This window comes from Pseudorca crassidens, chromosome 7 (genome assembly GCF_039906515.1).
Source record: "Pseudorca crassidens isolate mPseCra1 chromosome 7, mPseCra1.hap1, whole genome shotgun sequence".
Classification (NCBI taxonomy): domain Eukaryota; kingdom Metazoa; phylum Chordata; class Mammalia; order Artiodactyla; family Delphinidae; genus Pseudorca; species Pseudorca crassidens.
This window is the reverse complement of record NC_090302.1, coordinates 23,045,276-23,065,174: the sequence shown is the minus strand read 5'-3', so window position 1 is coordinate 23,065,174 and position 19,899 is coordinate 23,045,276. Positions and strand designations below refer to the sequence as shown.

The 19,899-nt window shown below is 39.4% G+C and overlaps 1 protein-coding gene across 1 annotated transcript in view; it reads right to left on the bottom strand.

Annotated features, from left to right (window-relative positions):
* SVEP1 (sushi, von Willebrand factor type A, EGF and pentraxin domain containing 1) overlaps window positions 1-19,899 on the bottom strand; it is a 185,630-nt gene that overhangs the window by 28,122 nt on the left and 137,609 nt on the right. The window contains exons 38-41 of the mRNA XM_067743688.1: window positions 10,119-10,791; window positions 5,663-8,454; window positions 3,309-3,534; window positions 1,438-1,593 (exon numbers count right to left, since the gene is read on the bottom strand). Of these exons, the coding sequence (XP_067599789.1) occupies window positions 1,438-1,593; window positions 3,309-3,534; window positions 5,663-8,454; window positions 10,119-10,791 (3,847 nt within the window). The remainder of the gene's footprint in view (window positions 1-1,437; window positions 1,594-3,308; window positions 3,535-5,662; window positions 8,455-10,118; window positions 10,792-19,899) is intronic.

Here is a 19,899-nt window from a genome sequence, read left to right as displayed (position 1 = left end):
TGTTCCAGACCTGGACTTGGTTATTTCTGTAAGTAACTGGACATTAATATTTAGAAAAACTTTCTCAGGTGATGCAAACATGTAGCTTGGAATAAGAACAACTGTTATAGCATCTCTCTCAATTTTGTGGTTAACACTGGGATATTTCCAAAATTTTTAAGGTAAATTATCTACTTCCTCAAATTTAATGACCCATCAGTTTGCTATATATTTGTTTAGATTTTATACCACTTTCCTTCTTAACAAATTGCAAGATTAGTACTCTCACATGAAGAGCAACTGAGTTTCAAAAACAGAAAAACTCTTCAACTGCAATAACCATTACATTACCATCCTTCTTTCCCCCCCACCTTTTTTTTTTTTTTTGCGGTACGCGGGCCCCTCACTGTTGTGGCCTCTCCCGTTGCGGAGCACAGGCTCCGGACATGCAGGCTCAGCGGCCATGGCTCACGGGCCCAGCCGCTCCGTGGCATGTGGGATCTTCCCGGACCGGGGCACGAACCCGTGTCCCCTGCATCGGCAGGCGGACTCTCAACCACTGTGCCACCAGGGAAGCTCCCCACCCCCACCTTTTTTAAAAAAAAAAATCCTTGGATGAGGAAATAAAACAAGATCCACCTAAGCCTAGTTCCCGCTTTCATGGACCCATCTTATGGAAATTCTCTGGTTCTATGGTCAGTAGAAAAAAAATGGAACATGCTATACACATTTAACAAATCACTGGCAATGCATATTTCTGCAAAACCTACATTTAATACCACTGTAACAGCAAAACAGGAAAGAAGTTTCCCGAAAAACCAAAGGACAACATTATGTAATATAAAACAGGCCTCTTAAAGTTCAAGTTTGATGATGTGATCATGCTTTTAGCAAAACTGACTGCAGCATTCACACCAAAGTAAATAGGTGCTGCTGATGGGATTTTAATATTACAAACCAGGCAAGCGTGGTCTTGAGACCTATCATGGTATTTGGTTAGAACTGCTCTGGGGACTTTTTCAGGCCACACCTGCCTTGTGGGAACCTGGAATCTCAATCAAAAACCTTCCAAGGTATTTGGGCCCATTGCTTGAGGAAACCTAGCTTTGTATAACTAAATTCTTATGGTTGCCTCCCCACAGTGACGGATGGACTGTGTAGAATACAATTAATAGGAGGCGAAAGCACAGGTTTAAATGACCGACTAAAGTCTCGTGGCTGGTATACAAAGTTCCTCTTTTTTTCATGGCTTTGATTCTTTAATTTGAGACTTACTTTGCTTTGTAAAATTGTAAGTCACTTTAAATATTTCTCAGAGAGTGCTAAAATATAAGGCAACAAAGTATAGAAAAGCCTTTTAGGACCCAAATCAGTGAAACAAAATGGCATAACACTAAAAATATTCCTAAGTATATTGGAAAAACAAATTAATGCTAGTTAAACAATTTGTTCGCTTACCTCTAATTCATAACCAGTTTCACAGTGATAAATAATCATGCTTTCAAAGCTGTATTCACTGCCAAACACAAACCCATGTTCTGGACTTTCAGGTTTCCCACAAGAAACTGGACTGCAGGATTCATCAGAAAATGGTGGCTCCCAGGTGCCATCAATCTAAATAACAAGTTATAAGTTACACTTAGAAATTAGTACACATGAATGAAGAAGTCTGCAAATATTGGTTGTAAAACAGAATAATCCGCAAATGATAGTCAGAGGACCTAGAACTTGGTCCTACTTCTGCCACTTATTTTCTTTGGCCTTAAAAAACGCACATTAATTATCAGATGGCTTTAACAGTCATCACTAAACAATTTTAGACATTTCTGAAACTCACAAAACAAGCATTTTCTTCCTCATAGAATCCTTTAAAAAATCAAGAACACCAAGAAGTATGTTTTCATTATGGTGCATGAGGACTGGATGGTAGATACAAATATTCCATGACTTATAGTAATACACCCTTATATTTTACATAATTCTGCGTTTTCATCTAAAGTTGATGAGAAACGGCAACTTTCAGGCATACGATCCGAAGTTTAAAAAGATGGCTTCCTTTTCTCCCTTCCCAACATGAATACTTGAAAACACTCTATCATATATTGTGAGCAAGTCACATAGTTAAAGAAAAAAAAAAGACACACATACATTTACTTTATTTCCTCACCACCACCGTTAGAATTAACATTTTCCAGCCATCTTTTCAGGTATAGTGAGGCGTACCCAGACGTTTCCCTTGAAGACTGTTTTTCTCTTGCTAATGTTGTTTTGTTTTCTTTGAGGAAATAGCATATGAGTTGAATAGCTGTCTAAAACAAGACTTGAGGCTAAGCCCTTTCTTCTACAGATGAGCCAGAAATAATTTTATATATATATATATACATATATATATATATATATATATGCCTGCCTCATAATTAACCATTCCCCTAATGTCAGAAATATACATTGTATCTAATTTTTCAATACTGTAAATAATGCTTCAATAAATATATCTTTTGCACAAATGATTCTGGGTATTACTATTAACTTCTAAAAGCTACATAGTATTGTTTTCTTTTGATATATCTGGAGTTTATTTTGGTATATATTAATTTTTTTCCCTAGTGGTTCCTTCATTGTATCAGAATGATTTGTTTATTAATGATTCCTTTCTTCACTGACTTGTGACGATTCCTTTATCAGGATCTACTTTTGACTTATTTCTTCCATTCCATTCATTTCCCCTTCTACCGAATTTTACACTAATACCACACTGATAGGAGTTTGGCAATTCCAAGTAGCTTTATTAAAGTGACACAAGTAGTAAGCAGAGGCAGAATTTGACTCCAATTTTTGTTTCTGCTACCTTTGCTCTTCTACTAAAACTGGAAACATATTTGGTAACAATTAGGCCTCATTTCTACACATAGAGAGTCTATGTGTAGACCATACACATAGTTCATCTGTCATGAATTTCTTGTTATAGATGTTTAACGTTTTATTTACCTTTGGGACTTTTCACCTGCCCTTGGCACTTTCCTACTTTTAAAACTGGGATCATTGGAAAGAAAGATATATTTTATTATATTTCTACCAAAAAACTTCTCAAATTCTTTGACATGGTTGGAAACGAGACATTTTCTCTTTTCAGAACAGCAAGATACTGCCTGTGTGGATATATGTATATGTATATCTATATCCACACACTTACATATACATATATCTATATACACACACACATATAGTATAATATACACTTACATATATATCCACACACACACACACACATAGTATAATATATAAATGAGTTATACCCTACATGTTCTAATTAAGACAGATAATCTTACCTGACATGTTGATATATTAACCCCCTCATAGGTATACCCTTTTGCACATGACACAGAAACTTGCTTATTCACACTGAAATCATCCCCATGAACAAGTATGTGTGTTATGCTTGCTGGCAAAGGACATTTCTTAGGACTGCAAGAGATTCTCTCAGGGAACCAACGACCATCTTTCTGACAGGTGAATGTGTCTATCTCTGTATCCATCATATAACCTTCTATACACCTGCAATGCAAAAGTAAAAATGAGTGCCTTAAAGAGAGTGCAAGATAGTTGGTGACTTATTCTTGGATTCAAGAAGCTGTTACAAAGCTTAGTAGACATTTTATGTGATGTATTAAAAATGACTCAAATGTCAGGGGGATGGAACTGCCTTGCAAAAACACCAAGAAAACAATGACAACCAGTTGAATCCTTAGTTATCCACATTAAGGATTAGCCAAATCTAAAGTTGCTTTAAATGTTGTTGACATGATTTACCTTTGTTCTGGATAATATCATTATTAAATTTATTTTTATTATGAAAATATCTAACAGTTCAAGAAACTCTAGACCAAGTCCAAAATAGACTCAGATACTAGTAAGAATATAACACAATTAACATTTTTGGGGAATCTACTTTGTGCCAAATGAAGTCCTCTGCATAGAGTGTGTCTTTTAATGCTGTTTAGTAGGTAGGTATCATGGAACAGTAGTATTGGTGTTCAAACTCAAGTCAAGCTGGCTCTAAAACCCTCTATGATTTTTAAAATTTGCATTTTTTCATTCAGCAAATGTTTACGGAGCATTTGTTAAATTCTGGTCACTGTTCTAATTGCTTTACAAATATGAACCCATTCTCATGTCAACCCTATGAATAGATGTGATTATTTTCTTTATGCCCATTTTTCAGATGATGAAACTGACACCAGAGAGATTAAATAACTTTCCCAGGAAGCGACAGAGCTGAGATTCCTACCTATGGAATCTGGCTCTAGAGAGCGTCTACCACTATACTTTACCACTAGCCTTTACCACTATACTATGCTGCTTTTTTAATTAACTAACATTTATTGGGTGGATATATTTTTTAAATTTCGCAAATTACCAGGCTAGGTAGCAGTCACAGGTTTTGCAAACTTGGAATGATCTGTTTACTAATAAGTGAAGATCTGAAGACAATCAACACACAAGGAAAAACAAACAGGAGAGTCTTGGGAAGCAGGTCTTATTGTGATTTCTCAAGCTATCTGAGACACCAATGTCCAAATAGAAAATTGAAAATGCATGTCAAAAGCGAGGAATAATTTTTGTTTTTCTTCGTGGTGCATAATCCACTATTCTTTAGGTTTCATTACAGTGACAATCCTCCCTTGGGTCTATTTCTTACTGTAATTAAGAGAAAATGAAGGTAGAGCTAAAATGTCTACAACGGACAAGCTTAAGAAGAGTTATTAAATTATTAATAAAATCTAAGAAGCCAATATGTGAAGGCTAATCCACAATTCCTTCAGAGATATCAATAAAATCTAAATTGATTTAGAGGGTTGAGATATATTTACACATTACAGGCATTTATTCCAATAAAAGTCTAATTTATAAATTCATTCCATATTTTCTCATCTTTTTTTAATACATTTTAAATAGAGAACTTTTCAGCAAAAATCACTATCTGTGCATTAAATGCTTAGTTTGCTCAGACAGCATAGGTTGGATGTCCCCTCAAGACTATCTCCCTATTAATGTTGACCAATTAAAGTATGTGATTTTGGGGGCTTCCCTGGTGGTGCAGTGGTTGAGGGTCCACCTGCCGATGCAGGGGACACGGGTTCGTGCCCCGGTCCGGGAGGATCCCACATGCCGCGGAGTGGCTGGGCCTGTGGGCCATGGCTGCTGAGCCTGCGCGTCCGGAGCCACAACAGTGAAAGGCCCATGTACCGCAAAAAAAAAAAAAAAAAGTATGTGACTTTTGACCTGAATTCTTCAGCTTTTGCCTTATTTCTCCAACATCTGCATATATGAATATAATCACTAGGTTATAACAAAGAAATTTATCAGCATAATGTTTAAAAAAGAGCCTGTGATTTAAGAGATATTAAAGCTAGCTAGAGGATCTTGCTGTTCCATGAAGTGCAACAGAATATGATAATTATATTAGGAACTACAGTCTGAAAGTGTAGAAATTTATTCTTACAAGTCAATGGATTTCTGCATAATTGTGGACAGAATAAAGCCAAGTGTTAAAAGCTTCAGCTTTTGGACAGCAGCCCAGAGAGGGTGTTTTCTTCCCAGTTAGCTACATTTTTGACCTATCACTTTTCATTTTACAACCCTCCTGCCTGTGCCCCTTGGAGACTCTAGAGCCAGGTCTTACCTGAGTTTCACTTTACTTCCATAGGTGTGTACCTCTCCAGTTGCCACTGCACTGGAGACAGGTGGTGGGGGTCCACAGGACAGGGGCTCGCAGACAGGATAAGGCTGGCTCCACGTCCCTTTCTCTGTACAAATCAGATCTGAACTGCCTCGGATGGCATACCCAGATCTGCAGTTGTAAGTTATCACATTTTCCTCCAAAGAGCCACTCTCACTGGTGAATGCATTTGGTATCGTTGGGGGAGAACCGCAAGAAGTATGTTCACAGCGTGGGAAGCCAGAGCTCCATTGGCCATTGGCTTCGCAGGTGATTTCAGGAAGTCCCAGGAGCTGGAAGCCTTTGAAGCACTGAATCCGAGCTGCCTGCCCGCAACCAAAATCTGTCCTGTTGACTGCTCCATTCTGAATGACTGGTGGGGAACACGTGCAAGGCAGGCAGGAAGGTGGGCTGCCACTCCAGGAACTATTGGAGAGACACTTTCTTGAAGGACTTCCGTGGAGCTTATAACCGGGAAAGCACTGATACTGTATATGCCCTCCATGATAAAAGGAGAAGCCATTAGGGAAGCCATGGGCAAGATCTTCAGGAGGGCCACAGCTGACTGGTTTACAGAGAGGAACCTGGGCATCCCAGTTACCATCTGATTGACAGATGAGTTTGGGGGCACCGTGCAACACGTAGCCGTCTTGACAATGGAACACCACTTTCTTCCCGAAGCCATAGTCCAGGCCATCCATCACCCCGTTTGCCACCTGTAGTGGGGGAGAACACCTGACAGGCACACAGATGGGAGTCGTCCCACTCCAACTTCCATCAGCAAGACAAACACGACTGCTGGCCCCCTCCAGCAAGAACCCTTCATCGCAAGTGTACTCAACCTCTTTTTGGAATGTATACTCCTCTCCCTTTACCTGGCCATTTGCTGAGACTGGAGGTGAACCACAGTCCACAGGAATACAAATTGGCTCATTCCTATCCCAATTTTTATTTTCTTGACACGTTCTCCTGTCAGTGCCATTCAACACGTACCCAGGATTACACTCATAGTACAACATGCTCAGGTACGTGTAGTTGCTCCCTTTGATGGAGCCATTCATAACTAGATTCGGTTTGGGGCACGAGATGGCCTCACAGAGTGGGGAAGTACCACTCCATTCTCTATTCTGTAGACAAAGTCTTACGTCGGAGCCCACCAGAGTGTGCCCAGGTTTGCAGCTATACTGTATGGCACTGCCCATGGTAGTCTCTGTAAAATGCAAAAAGCCGTTTTCGGGAGCAACAGGCAGGTCACATTCCACTGAAATGCACGATGGCGCACTGCCATTCCAAGTTCCATCCTCCTGGCAGATCAGCACAGGGTTCCCCAAGAGTTCATATCCTGGATTACAGGTGTACGAAACCAGGGTGTTGTATCGGAATTTTGCTGAATGTGTAGCAGGAGATCCCTTTGTGTTTCCCCAGGTTTTAGCCACTGTTCCCAGATGATGAGGCGGGTGAGGAGTCAGATATGGAACTTCCATCATGTCTTCTTCTTGGTTAAAATATTCCTGACCGTCTCTGACCTTAGTACAGTCTCCAAAATCAATGTGAGGGGGGAGACCGCAGTCTATGAGTACACATGTTGGGATGGAGCTTGACCATCCCGACTCTTCACAGGTCTGCATGGCGTGACCAGCTACCTGGAACCCAGGGAAGCAGCTGTAGATGATCATGGCACCATAGCTGTAATCTGCACCTTCTACGAAACCGTTCTCAATGGGATGTGGGGGATCACAGTGGATGGCACTGCAAGATGGGACATCCACATCCCAATCACCTGTCTCTAAACAAGTCAAGGCTTTGGGACCTTTGAGCCTGAAGCCCCGGTCACAAGAGTAGGTGATGGTCTGTCCATAGTGTAGGTTTGTGTAAGAGAATTTGCCATTCGAAATCTCCTTGGGCTTGGGGCACTCAATGGGCTTACAGGTTGGTTTTCTTCCAAGCCAGTGACCATTTTCCCCACAAAGAGTGGTAGAATTGCCCACCAACTCAAAGCCTGGCTTGCAGGTATAGAGAGCTGTGCTCAGATAGGCAAGACCTTGCACGTCAATGATGCCATTGAGGATTTCCTCAGGTTGGGGGCACTCTACTGGCACACATTCTGGCAGTGGAGAGCTCCAGGTGCCATCAGCCTGGCAGAAGGTGGTAGCATCTCCTCTTAAGAAAAACCCATCCACACAAGAATACTTGACAGCACTTCCAAAATGAAGAGCAGAAGAAGGAGCAGGGACACCGAAGGGAATCAGCGGAGGAGGGAGGCAAAGAACCATCTTACAAACAGGAAAAGAATCATTCCACTGCTGGGATGGCAAGCATTTCAGGACAGAGGGGCCCTGGAGGGCGTTCCCTTCTTTACAGGAAAATGTCACCACTCCCACCTCGGTGGGCAACTCCTTCAAAACCAGTTGGTTCTCCAAGAGGGGTGGCTCTGGGCACTTGGCGGGCACACACTTTTGGTTTGGCTTCTTATTCCATTTGCCGGATTTCAGGCACGTCCAAGAATGATCACCAATAAGCTCGTAACCCTCATTGCAGAAAAACTGAACCTTGGACCCTACTTCAAAATTTTCTCCTTTCCTGTAGCCATTCTGGATCGGGGGAGGTTTTCCACAGTTGAGAGGGATGCACGACAGAGGGGATTCACTGTGCCAGTGGCGATTGGCTTGGCAGACAAAGACAGGACTTCCGACTGACTTATAGCCTGGGTTACACCGGTATCTCACTTCACTCTCAAAGGTCCTGCCAGCTGTATGCTGCGTAACAGGGAGAAAACAATGAAGTACAATTTGTATAACACGGAATATAACTGACAAAATACAGCAAATCACAGTAAAGAAGAACTAAACTAAAATGCCTATGTTAAAATGTATCAATTAAGACATAAGCAAATGAGGACTTGTATTTTTCCAATAGGTCCACTCTATTTTTTTTATTTAAATAAACAAAAAGGATGGCAGAAGGTCAAATTAGGTAATCCCTACAGCAGAAATGTTGGCCACAGCGGTCAGCCCATAATAACCAAAGATCAATAGTCTCTAAAACGATTGATGAGTTGATGGAGCAATACCAAAAATTATAAATTACTTGGTAAATTAAAAAAATCTCACCGACCAAAGCAGTGCTAGAGTGTGTTGTTTTACTCACAGAAAAGGAAACACACACAAACGTACATTTGTTTACGCTGTTAGATAATAAGAAAAACAGATGTTTTTATGGATATGGACCTACTGTCAGAGTTTTGTGTTCATCCTTAATATAATTTTAAAAAATTGCTGCCATGACACAAGGGTGGAAAATAAAAAGTAACATTTTACCTTTTAAACAAAAAATTCAATATTCATACTCTCAACATTCAACTATATAAGTGAATAACATAATAAGAGGTCATTTTTAGGCAGTCCAAAGATGAATTACTTATGAAAACTTTAAAAAAGATTGCAATGGTTCTTCTGTTAACGGTACGTCTAGCTTCTGTGGTGCAGTGAACTTCTTGGTATTTGGACATGATTATTTGCTTTGTTTATTTATCTATTCCTTGGGCACCCCACATGCATATAAACACCATGGCATCACAGACCTAATCCGTGTTATTAAATACTAGATCTCCAGTACTTACCTGGCACCTAGTAGGAGCTCCAGAAATATCTGTTAAATGAATAAATGAAGAAAGCCCCCTTACATATCCTAGACACCTTCTTCCAATGGAAAGCTAATACACCTGAGCAAAAGTCTTAAATAAAAGGCATTCACTGTTGTTTTAGAATATAAAGGAGAAAAGGTACTATGTAGGCGTGGGTTTTAAAAAAGTGTTTAATTAGAATACTGTCTCTTTAAAGTGACCCTTGATTTGGGGGAATAGATTGTTATTCCTGTTTTCTTGATAGATTTAATGAGAAGACACATAGTAACGAGAAAGGAGGATATGCGTGGATCTGACAAAACCCTTTGTCCTGATGAAATTACCTTTAGGTTCCCTAAAAGAAAACTGCAAAAACCACCTTACGGTGAATGGATGGTTTACCCCCATCTTTTGTCTAAAAATAAGAAATGGTAACAGACTTCTCCAGGTTCCATTTAGACCTTGATTTCTATAAAAATAAACAATACATCCATCTTGGAGTAACTTTTTATAAATCAAAATAGTATCTCTTAAAACTATTTCATTCTAACGTCATAGCTGGGCTAAAATATTGCTATAAAGTGTTTCAAGTGCCTATATGCTAGTAGAAGGTAGAAAGCTATAGATTAAAAGGATTCATGACCTCTATCAAATTCTCTCCAATATTTACCACCAATAGATTTAGCAGCTTCTGTTATTCACCTATTAGTCTATTCATGTCCCTGCTTCTGAATAAGCTCCAATGGGCTGGCCCTGTAAACGATGAAAGCCATGGACACTTGTGAATCAGTCTCTTACCTCCAGAAAGCCATTCTCAACCTTTGGTGGTTCATTGCAAGATACAGGGTGGCATGTGGGTATGGGGCTACTCCACTGTCCCGTGGCTTCGCAGGCGCTCTTCTTCTCCCCTTTGATGTAGAAGCCCCTGTTGCAGCTATAAGCCACCACGGCTCCAAAACTGTAGTTTGATCCAATCGCATAGCCGTTCATGATGCGGGGCGGCTCTCCGCAGCGCACGGGGATGCACTGGATGGACATGGGGGAAGGGTTCCACTGCCCACCTCTCAGACATTCAATCTTTGCTGAGGTGTTCAGTACGAAACCCTCCGTGCATTTGAAGCTCACAACTGAGCCTGCGGCAAATTTTGCTTTGCTCACAGATTCCAAGATGCTGTAGGAAACAGCAGGGGGTTTTTCACAAAAATGAGCTATACAACGGGGCACGGCCTGACCTTCTGGGGGAACCCACTTGCCCTGGGCATTGCAGAGGAGCTGGGAGTTGTCTGCCAGGCTGTAACCATCTGAACAATAGTAGAATGCAATGTCTCCAAATAACCGATGGGCAGTCTCTGGAGAGGCATGTTCCACACTGGGGGGCTCATCACAGGAGACAGCCAGACACTGCTGGTCACTTCTGCTCCACTTGCCATTGGCCAGGCACTCAATGGTGTCAGGACCGGCAAGGGTGTAGCTATGAGATTAGGGAGAAAGGAACAGTAACTAAGCACATTATTTGAGAAAAGCTGTTTGCATCTTCTTATTCTGCTTTTATTTTTTAAATCTTTCCACCAATAACTTTACTTTTATCCTTTAAAACAATATTTACTATTTGAATTTGAGCTTATTGATCAAATGACCTTCATTTAAGATATACATCTTGTTATTAATATTAGGGCTTGTTCAGAAAGGGAAGTGGATTTTGCTATTTATACTACCAAATGTAAAATAGACAGCTAGTGGGAAGCAGCCGCATAGCACAGGGAGATCAGCTCGGTGCTTTGTGACCACCTAGAGGGGTGGGATAGGGAGGGTGGGAGGGAGACGCAAGAGGGAGGGGATATGGGGATATATGTATATGTATAGCTGATTCACTTTGTTATAAAGCAGAGACTAACACACCATTGTAAAGCAATTATAATCCAATAAAGATGTTAAAAAAAACCTCTAAAAATTGTTACACATTTCTTTAAAAATAAAAATGAGGACTAAGCTACGGTCCTGTCTGACTCAATTCAAAGTTGGAACTTCATCTAGCTATAGATGATTTCCGTTGCTTAATTTGATCACTAGTCTTTGAAACAAAAGCTCTGATGAACCACAGGTAGCCTGCATATAACTCCTAGGTATCCACTTGCTTATAATCAATGAACTTTAAAGGAGGGATTATAATTTCAGTCTCCATTGTTTCCTAAACCCTTAACCATGTGGTTAGCATTAAAAGCTGTGTCTGCATATGGCTCTGCTATTCAACCAGCACGAATAAATTTTGCTTTGTTTATGCACAGGTATTTCCCCATATATGATGATAGATCGATGACTTACAAAAATCTTAATTATGCTCAAGTGCTCTCTTAATGAAGCAGAACAAAACATTAGGATACGCAGTATTAGAATAATCACATTTGAGTCATTCTGATTTTCATTCTCACTTTTGTACTGAAGAGAAAGAGGACAGGGAGTTTGAAAGGACTGTCTAACATCCGATCAGTCCGTCGTCTTAATAATGAAGCGTAAGGGGACTAAAATAATTTGGCACCAACTGAACCCTGTTTAGAAATATTAATTTCTTCATTTTGCAGATGAGTGAACGGTTGTTCAGACAGGCTAGGAAATCTGCTGAAAGTCACATGGGTGCAAGCAGCAGAGGTAGGATCGGAATTTGGTTTACTGGATTCCAACCCTTCTATCTTTCCCATGATGTTGCTCTATCTCTCTTCCTTTTTTTTTTTTTTTTTTTTAGGAGATGACTCTCCCTTTGTACGTATGTATGTATGTATTTATTTATTTTTAACATCTTTATTGGAGTATAATTGCTTTACAATGGTGTGTTAGTTTCTGCTATATGACAAAGTGAATCAGCTATATGTATACATATATCCCCATATCCACTCCCTCTTGCGTCTCCCTCCCACTCTCCCTATCCCACCCATCTAGGTGGTCACAAAGCACCGAGCTGATCTCCCTGTGCCATGCAACTGCTTCCCACTATCTATCTTACATTTGGTAGCGTATACATGTCAATGCTACTCTCACTTCGTCCAAGCTTACTCTTCCCCCTCCCTGTGTCCTCAAGTCCATTCTCTACGTCTGCATCTTTATTCCTGTCCTGCCCCTAGGTTCATCAGAACCATTTTTTTTTTTAGATTCCATATATATGTGTTAGCATACGGTATTTGTTTTTCTCTTTCTGAGTTACTTCACTCTGTATGACAGACTCTAGGTCCATCCACCTCATTACAAATAACTCAATTTTGTTTCTTTTTGTGGCTAAGTAATATTCCATTGTATATATGTGCCACATCTCCTTTATCCATTCATCTATCGATGGACACTTAAGCTGCTTCCATGTTCTGGCTATTGTAAATAGTGCTGCAATGTCCTCTCTCTTTTTAAAAGGAGGTCGGTTAGATTGCAATCGGTGGATGTTCTGTGGAAACTGTATGGCAGTGTCATTAGTACAACTTATCTGACCTGCCCTTCAGCAAAGATTCTTAAGTCATTAACTAGCAAAAATTTCTACTGAGGTCCCTTTTCGTTTTATAAGGAATCGGCTCTTACAGAGAGATTAGAATTCCTTCACCCACTCTGGCAAGATTTAGGAAATCTATAGGAAACAGAAAGATCAAGGAAAAAATGATAGAGCATCATCAGAGATATGTGTTCCTACCCTATCTACAGTCATATATCGTGCTATGGATAGAAGTGGTCTCAAAGCGAATACTCATAGCCTCCCCCAATAGCTAAGCACAGTCTCCAGTTAGGGTCTGCTGCAGTTCATTGTTGTGGAAAAGCTCAGTTCTTTGTATAAGAATATATAATAAATTTTTGGATGGCTTCTGTCTTAAAGGATCCAGGAAGATATACAAAGACAGTATGTCACAAGCATAATTTTATTATTAAAAATAATAATGTATTATTAAAAATACATTGCCCTAGGTCTGAGTGCCTAGACTCTGCTATTCCTGTGTGGAATGTGCTCCATTTATAGAGGCTCTTTTTTTTGGGTCCCCTTCAATTTATTTTATCAATGTTTTGTAGTTTCAGTGTACAGATTTTTCACATCCTTGGTTTAATCTTTTTTTTATACAGCAGGTTTTTATGAGTTATCTATTTTATACATATTAGTGTATATATGTCAATCCCAGTCCCCAATTCATCCCCCCCCGCCGCCAGCTTTCTCCCCTTGGTGTCCATACGTTTGTTCTCTACATCTGTGTCTCTATTTCTGCCTTGCAAACCGGTTCATCCGTACCATTTTTCTAGATTGCACATATATGCGTTAATATACGATATTTGTTTTTCCCTTTCTGGCTTACTTCACTCTGTATGACAGATTCTAGGTCCACCCACCTCACTGCAAATAACTCAGTTTTGTTCCTTTTTATGGCCGAGTAATATTCCATTGCATATATGTACCACATCTTCTTTATCCATTCGTCTGTCGATGGGCATTTAGGATGCTTCCTATAGAGGCTCTTGATGTTTTATATTTTCATAGCACAGTTTACATCCTTTGCACACTTTGAACCATGCATCATTATTTTCATGGGGTCCTTTGATGTTGCTACTGTATTTCATTGGCTGAAGTTTATAGACATCACCTGAGACATCCCTGATTTATTAGGATCCATTGTGCCATCTATAGAGTGCTTCCTTTAGGTAATGGGACTGACTGCTTTGAGGCAGAAGCCTCTGCCTCCAGAACCTTCCTTATTCCTCAAAGCCTCTTGAGGACCCAGGAACAGAGTTTTGTAATCTGGCAGCACTTCGTTAGGCCTCTGACCCCTGATCTGCTGGACAATCTCCACCAATGACTCTTCCCTAATGGAAAATCACAGCAAAAAGCTCTTCTGTAATATAATGGAAGATTACCACTAAATACATGTATTTTGATTAAATGAATTTAAAGACTGCATTTTCAATACTATCCATACTTTCCTAGAATTGACACCATCCCTTTCTCTGACTTAAGAACTTGACTTTTCTTTATGATTCTCAATCAACATTTAGTTCTTCATTAGGCAATTAGGCCATGCTGTGTGCAAGAATCCCTTCCCTGGTGTACTAAGGCAATGGCAGTGCATGTACTTTGTGTCCCAGATGAAATAGCTTCTGAGGGGAGTCGTGAAAGAAGCAGAAAAGGAAGAAAAGTAACAGGAGCAAAGAAATGGGAGTGTGACATAGCTGGGGGCTTGTGGGGACTTACAAGTAGTTAGGAATGGCCTATGAACATCTGGAAAGGGAAGCAGTGGTCACTAGGATCTTGTGTGTTTTTGACAGTTGTGATGGTTAATGCGTGAAGATGTGGCAGGCACAGATTAACTGGAAATGGTTTTTGACAGTTCCTTTGACAAGGATTCTCATAAGATTTTAGCAGAAGAAATGCTGCTAGAACAGAAAGATATTTAAGTGGTTTATTAACTGGATGACCCAAAGAGTATTATTGGTTAATAGAAGTAAGCTAGTTGGGCGTTTCGTATCTTCTAATGCCACAAAACTCTGTCCTTAGCCCATCAGTTTGTAAGCAACACATAACTGTAAGGTGAAGGATAAGGGTTTTAACAGGGCAGTTCGATGTTTCTAATCTTACTAGGTAATATTTAACAAAGATAAAATGGGAGGTCCTGTATATAGATAATAAAGAAAAACTGCACAAAGGGAAACCTGGCTTAGTGGCAGCCAATGTGAAAGACTTTAGTTTCCTTGAATGAGTCAATGGTGACATCCTTAAAAGGGTTACTGCATCTTTAGAAACTCATTTATCCGGAAAGAGAAGAAGAGAAATGAAATAAATTGTCATGTTTTAAGTACCACGTGTCAGTCCCTAGACTTGGTGTTTTTATCTCTCTTGCAGTTACATTCTAATTTGCACATTCAGCTCTGGGTATCACAGTTCAAAAAGGGCTATAGACCTATTGGAATAGGCTCAGAGGACAGTGACTCTGAGAGTGAACAGACTTGGAATCATGTCCATTGATGAGAAAGAGAAAGGCAGATTTGAGGTTGAGCTGGCTGAAACGTCTGTCTAAACGTCTGTCTCCCTACACCTTCACTTCCAAAGCTGCAAGCTTGGCATCTTAACCAGAGTGTAGGATCATTTTTTAGTCATGGAAATGTTATGAAGGGGCTGGGATCCCTTACTGAAACCTCTCAATTAGCTCTAATGATCCATTTGTAGAACCTTGGGGCCAAGCTATGAATACTTGAATGGCTGGCATTTCAGAGGAGCAGAGGAATTTACACTGAGTGGCTTCAAAAATAAATAAATAAGGCCAGTGCTTTAGACTAGACAGCATATTCAGTGAAGATGGGGACAGAGGCTATCAAAAATAACTGTCTCCTGAAACATATATATCAGTTAGTCTTTTAAGATGCTAAAGAAGGATATATTCTCTGAATGGCAAAAAAAAAGAGGAATTAATTTGTAGTTATTGCCTAGATAGAACTATAACTGGTCTCTGATCAAACAGCCACACCATTTCATTATGTTAGAAATCTAAATGAGTGTTAAGATTTCTGGAAGACATATTCCACCTGCTTATGTAAAAGAATCACTTAAAATGATAAAGTTTTGTACAGATGATAAGATACATCCTATATGCGTTGGCTACTAAAACAGGAAAAAGTGGAATTGGTACAAATCTAAAACATTGAAATATTTAATTTTACTCTGTGTGACCTTTTGTATTCTCATTCAAGAGACATTGGGGACACCCTTGCAGTCTGTTATTAAAAATCAGGCCATATGGGGCTTCCCTGGTGGTGCAGTGGTTGGGAGTCTGCCTGCCGATGCAGGGGACACGGGTTCGTGCCCCGGTCCGGGAAGATCCCACATGCCGCGGAGCGGCTAGGCCCGTGAGCCATGGCCGCTGAGCCTGCGCGTCCGGAGCCTGTGCTCCGCAACGGGAGAGGCCACAACAGTGAGAGGCCCGCGTACCGCAAAAAAAAAAAAAAAAAAAAAAAAAAAAAAAATCAGGCCATATGTATTATAAAACAAGTTGTTTTCCTCCATAATTCCAAGGAAAATTGTCCCATCGATATTACAGTGATGTCATAGAATGACACATTTTAGGATACACTGGCTGTAATACATTATCATACTTCTGGAATGATAACAAAAATCCTTTGGAAATGGGCAGAGTAATCTCCAGGTGCAATTTTCAGTGATTTGATTCATGGAGTGAACGCCTACTAAGAGGCATGGGCCTGGGAAGCTTTGTGAGAAGGCTCCCCAGTGGGTTATTAGCTCTTCTCTTCTGCGAAAAAGAACCTTAAAAGAGTCTTAAAAGAGCAGCATACTAGATATTTAAAGGGCTGCAATTTAATAAGAGCAATAGAAAGTATAAATCTGTATCAGTAATTAGTTCTGTTTTCAATTGAAAAAGATTACAAAAATGTTATCATAGTATATTCACTAATTGCATTTAACAGTCTATATTTGAAAAGACTCAAAAGGGAAACATTCTGTCAGGAAGTTCGAATGTCAATGACCCTTCCTTCCTACTGAGTTTCTCACCAAGAGAGTATACATGAGGATGAAAAGGAAAATGGGAAACAAGTGAACATTTTATTCATTGAGGCAAAAAGCTGAAAACCAGTATAATGTTTTGAAAAAAGGTGAATTTGGAAGGCCAATTTCAGGGCAGGAGACAGAAATCAGACTTATTCCTTTTCTTCTCTGGCATTCATCTTACTACTCCAGTCTCCTAAAGTCTCTACTCTTCTATCCTAATCTTGAGAGGGTGTCTTCTTTTCTTAACCCAAGGAAAGGCCCATGCAAAGCACACCACCAATAAGAGAAGACAAAAATACTGAGACCAAAACAAGAATGTGTGTATGTATACCCAATAACCAGGAGTGGGTAGCTTAAATGGTGTGTAGGTCAGTGGTCTGTGTTAGGCAGCCCCAAGGGAGAAGAGGGAATTGAAAGGGCTAGGGAGGGAAATAGGCCCTAACATTCTTATCAGGCCAAAAGCATCTTAGGAAGTGGAAGGAGACAGCAGGATGCCAAAGCCATTACACAAAAGCCATGACATGAACACAGTGATTCCATCCTGGAATAGAACAGACATTAATGCATGTTGACCTATGCTAATCAATCCCTTGGTGGGGAGAGATAGAAAAGGAGTGAAGAGAGAGAGGACAAGCACTGACTTCTAGTTCTGGCTATAATATTGTCTGAACACCCTCCCTATATAACACTTGATGAAATACAACAGAAATTATTTTAAATGCATAGCTTAGCTGACCAGAAAGGAAATCTCCATGTGCCAGAAATGAAGAGGAAATTAAAAACAGAAAAGTAAGCCTGTGAATGAATGCTATGGCTGCCCCTGGACTGGACAGGAAAGGGGAAATAGAGAGTAATAGCTGAGTCTCTGGCAAGAATCTATGTCCTAGAAGGACATACACTGAAAGGATATTCACCAGAAAAATTCCACCTAGAGGCCTAGTGAGATGACAAGTGAGATCTCTGTATTTGCTGGGAATCTGGCTGGAAAAACAAAGTCCTGGCTAAGGTAGCAGAACCCAGGACTGCATGTCATGTGGACTTGAGGGTAGGGTTTATACCACTCATTTTGTATGGAAAGACTTTGAATTGATAAATAAATGTAAAATTAGGTTTTTGGATGGTGATACTCCTGGGGCACCTAGAAGAAAAAATAATCCTTATACTCAGACCATTAAAGAACTGTCACAGATCAAACAAGTCCCAAACACTATAAGGACAGAATCTGAAATTACAAAACACACATGCACGCTTTCCATCATGAATGGGTCAGTAGGCAGAACAAACAGCAAGATGAGGGCACCAATAAATTGAGATGATAGAAAAAGTGGTCTAAAATCTAAAACAAAAAATGAAATAAATATGTTCAAATAATTAAGGACAAAAACTCTTAAAATCCTATTTAAAAAGAAGAGACTGTAAAAAGAAATAGTTGAAAAATAAAGAGAAATTCTAAAAATAAAAATATAGAAAATAAAAATTCAAAAAAAGGGGACACATTTCAAAAGCAGATTACAGATAGTAGAAATGAAAATTAGTGAACTGGAAGATATATGTGAGGAAATTATCCAAATGCAACCCAAGTTTTTAAAGAGATGGAAAATGTGACAGGTTAATAAACATGTAAAGTAGAAATAAAAGCTCCAATATTTATCTAATAAAACTTACAGAAATAGAGAAAAGTGAAAGTTAAGAAGAATATTTAAAGTGAAAATAGCTTATTTTAAAATTGGTGAAAGATACAAATTCTCAGATGTAAGAAGTACAATGAGCCCTGAACAAGATGAATGGCAATTAGTACAACTTTAGTCATACCACAGAGAAACACCAAAACAACGAAGACAAATTAAAAAAATAAATAAAGGGAAGACACATTGCTTATAAAGGAACAACAATTCAACCAGTTTCTCAACCTCAGCACTACTGACATATTGGACCAGACAATTCTTTGTTGTGGGGGTCTGTCCTATGCATAGTAGGATGTTTTAGCAGCACCCCCAGACTCTGTTCCTATAGCACCTTCCCTCAACGGGGACAACCAAAACGTCTCCAGACATTGTCAAATGTTCCTGGAGGGCAATATTGCCCCTGGTTGAGGGCTACTAAATTAGACTGATGGAATCCTCAACAGGAACACTAGAAGTCATAGGGCAATGGAAATATCTTTCAAAAATGTTTATGGAAGCAAACTATTAATGTAGACTTGTATACCCAGCTAAACTATAATTCAAGAGCAAGGGTAAAATACTATTATTTTCAGACAAAGATTGTGTAACATACTGACTCTTGCCAAAAGAAAGATATAAAGGATGTACTTTAGGAAGCAGAAGCATTAAACCCAAAGGAAGGAGTGGGATGGAAAAAGCAATTCATAAAAATGAATGCTTTTTATGAAAGATTCATAAAAATGTTAGTAAATCTAAATAAGCATTGAGTATATCAAAAAAATGACTAATTTGGAAAGTAAAATAAGAGGGCAGTAAAATGTAGATAGTGATAAGACATTTAAGATGAGAGGGGTGACAGAAACAAATATTTTCTACGATCTTTGAGTTGTTCAGCAGAAAGGCAAAGAAACTGAGTATGATCTCAGAGTAGGAAAAACTTCTTAAATTTGACACATACAAAAAACAAACTCTAAAGGAAACAATTGATAAATATTAAGGACTATCTAGTATAAAGTTAAAAATATGCATGCCTCATGACCCAACAACTCTCACTTTTGGTGTCTAGGCCAGAGGTATTCTTCCTTCTATGGACTGGGAGATGTGCAAGGATGTTTACTTCAGCACTGCTGTATCATCAAATAAAGTGGAAAGCAATTAACCCTCTACCAGCAAGGAAATGGGTAACTTAGAGATTGCTCATTCTGACAAGGAAGCACTATAGAGCAGTTAAAATGAATTCTGTTGATTTACCTTTATCAACAAAGGCAAAAAACACGACGTTAAATGAAAATCAAGCTTCAAAAGGATACTCAGAGTATGAACAACGTACATGAAAATTAAAACATTTAAATCAACAGCATATTTGTTTATGAGTACATATGTAACACAGAAAAAATTGCAC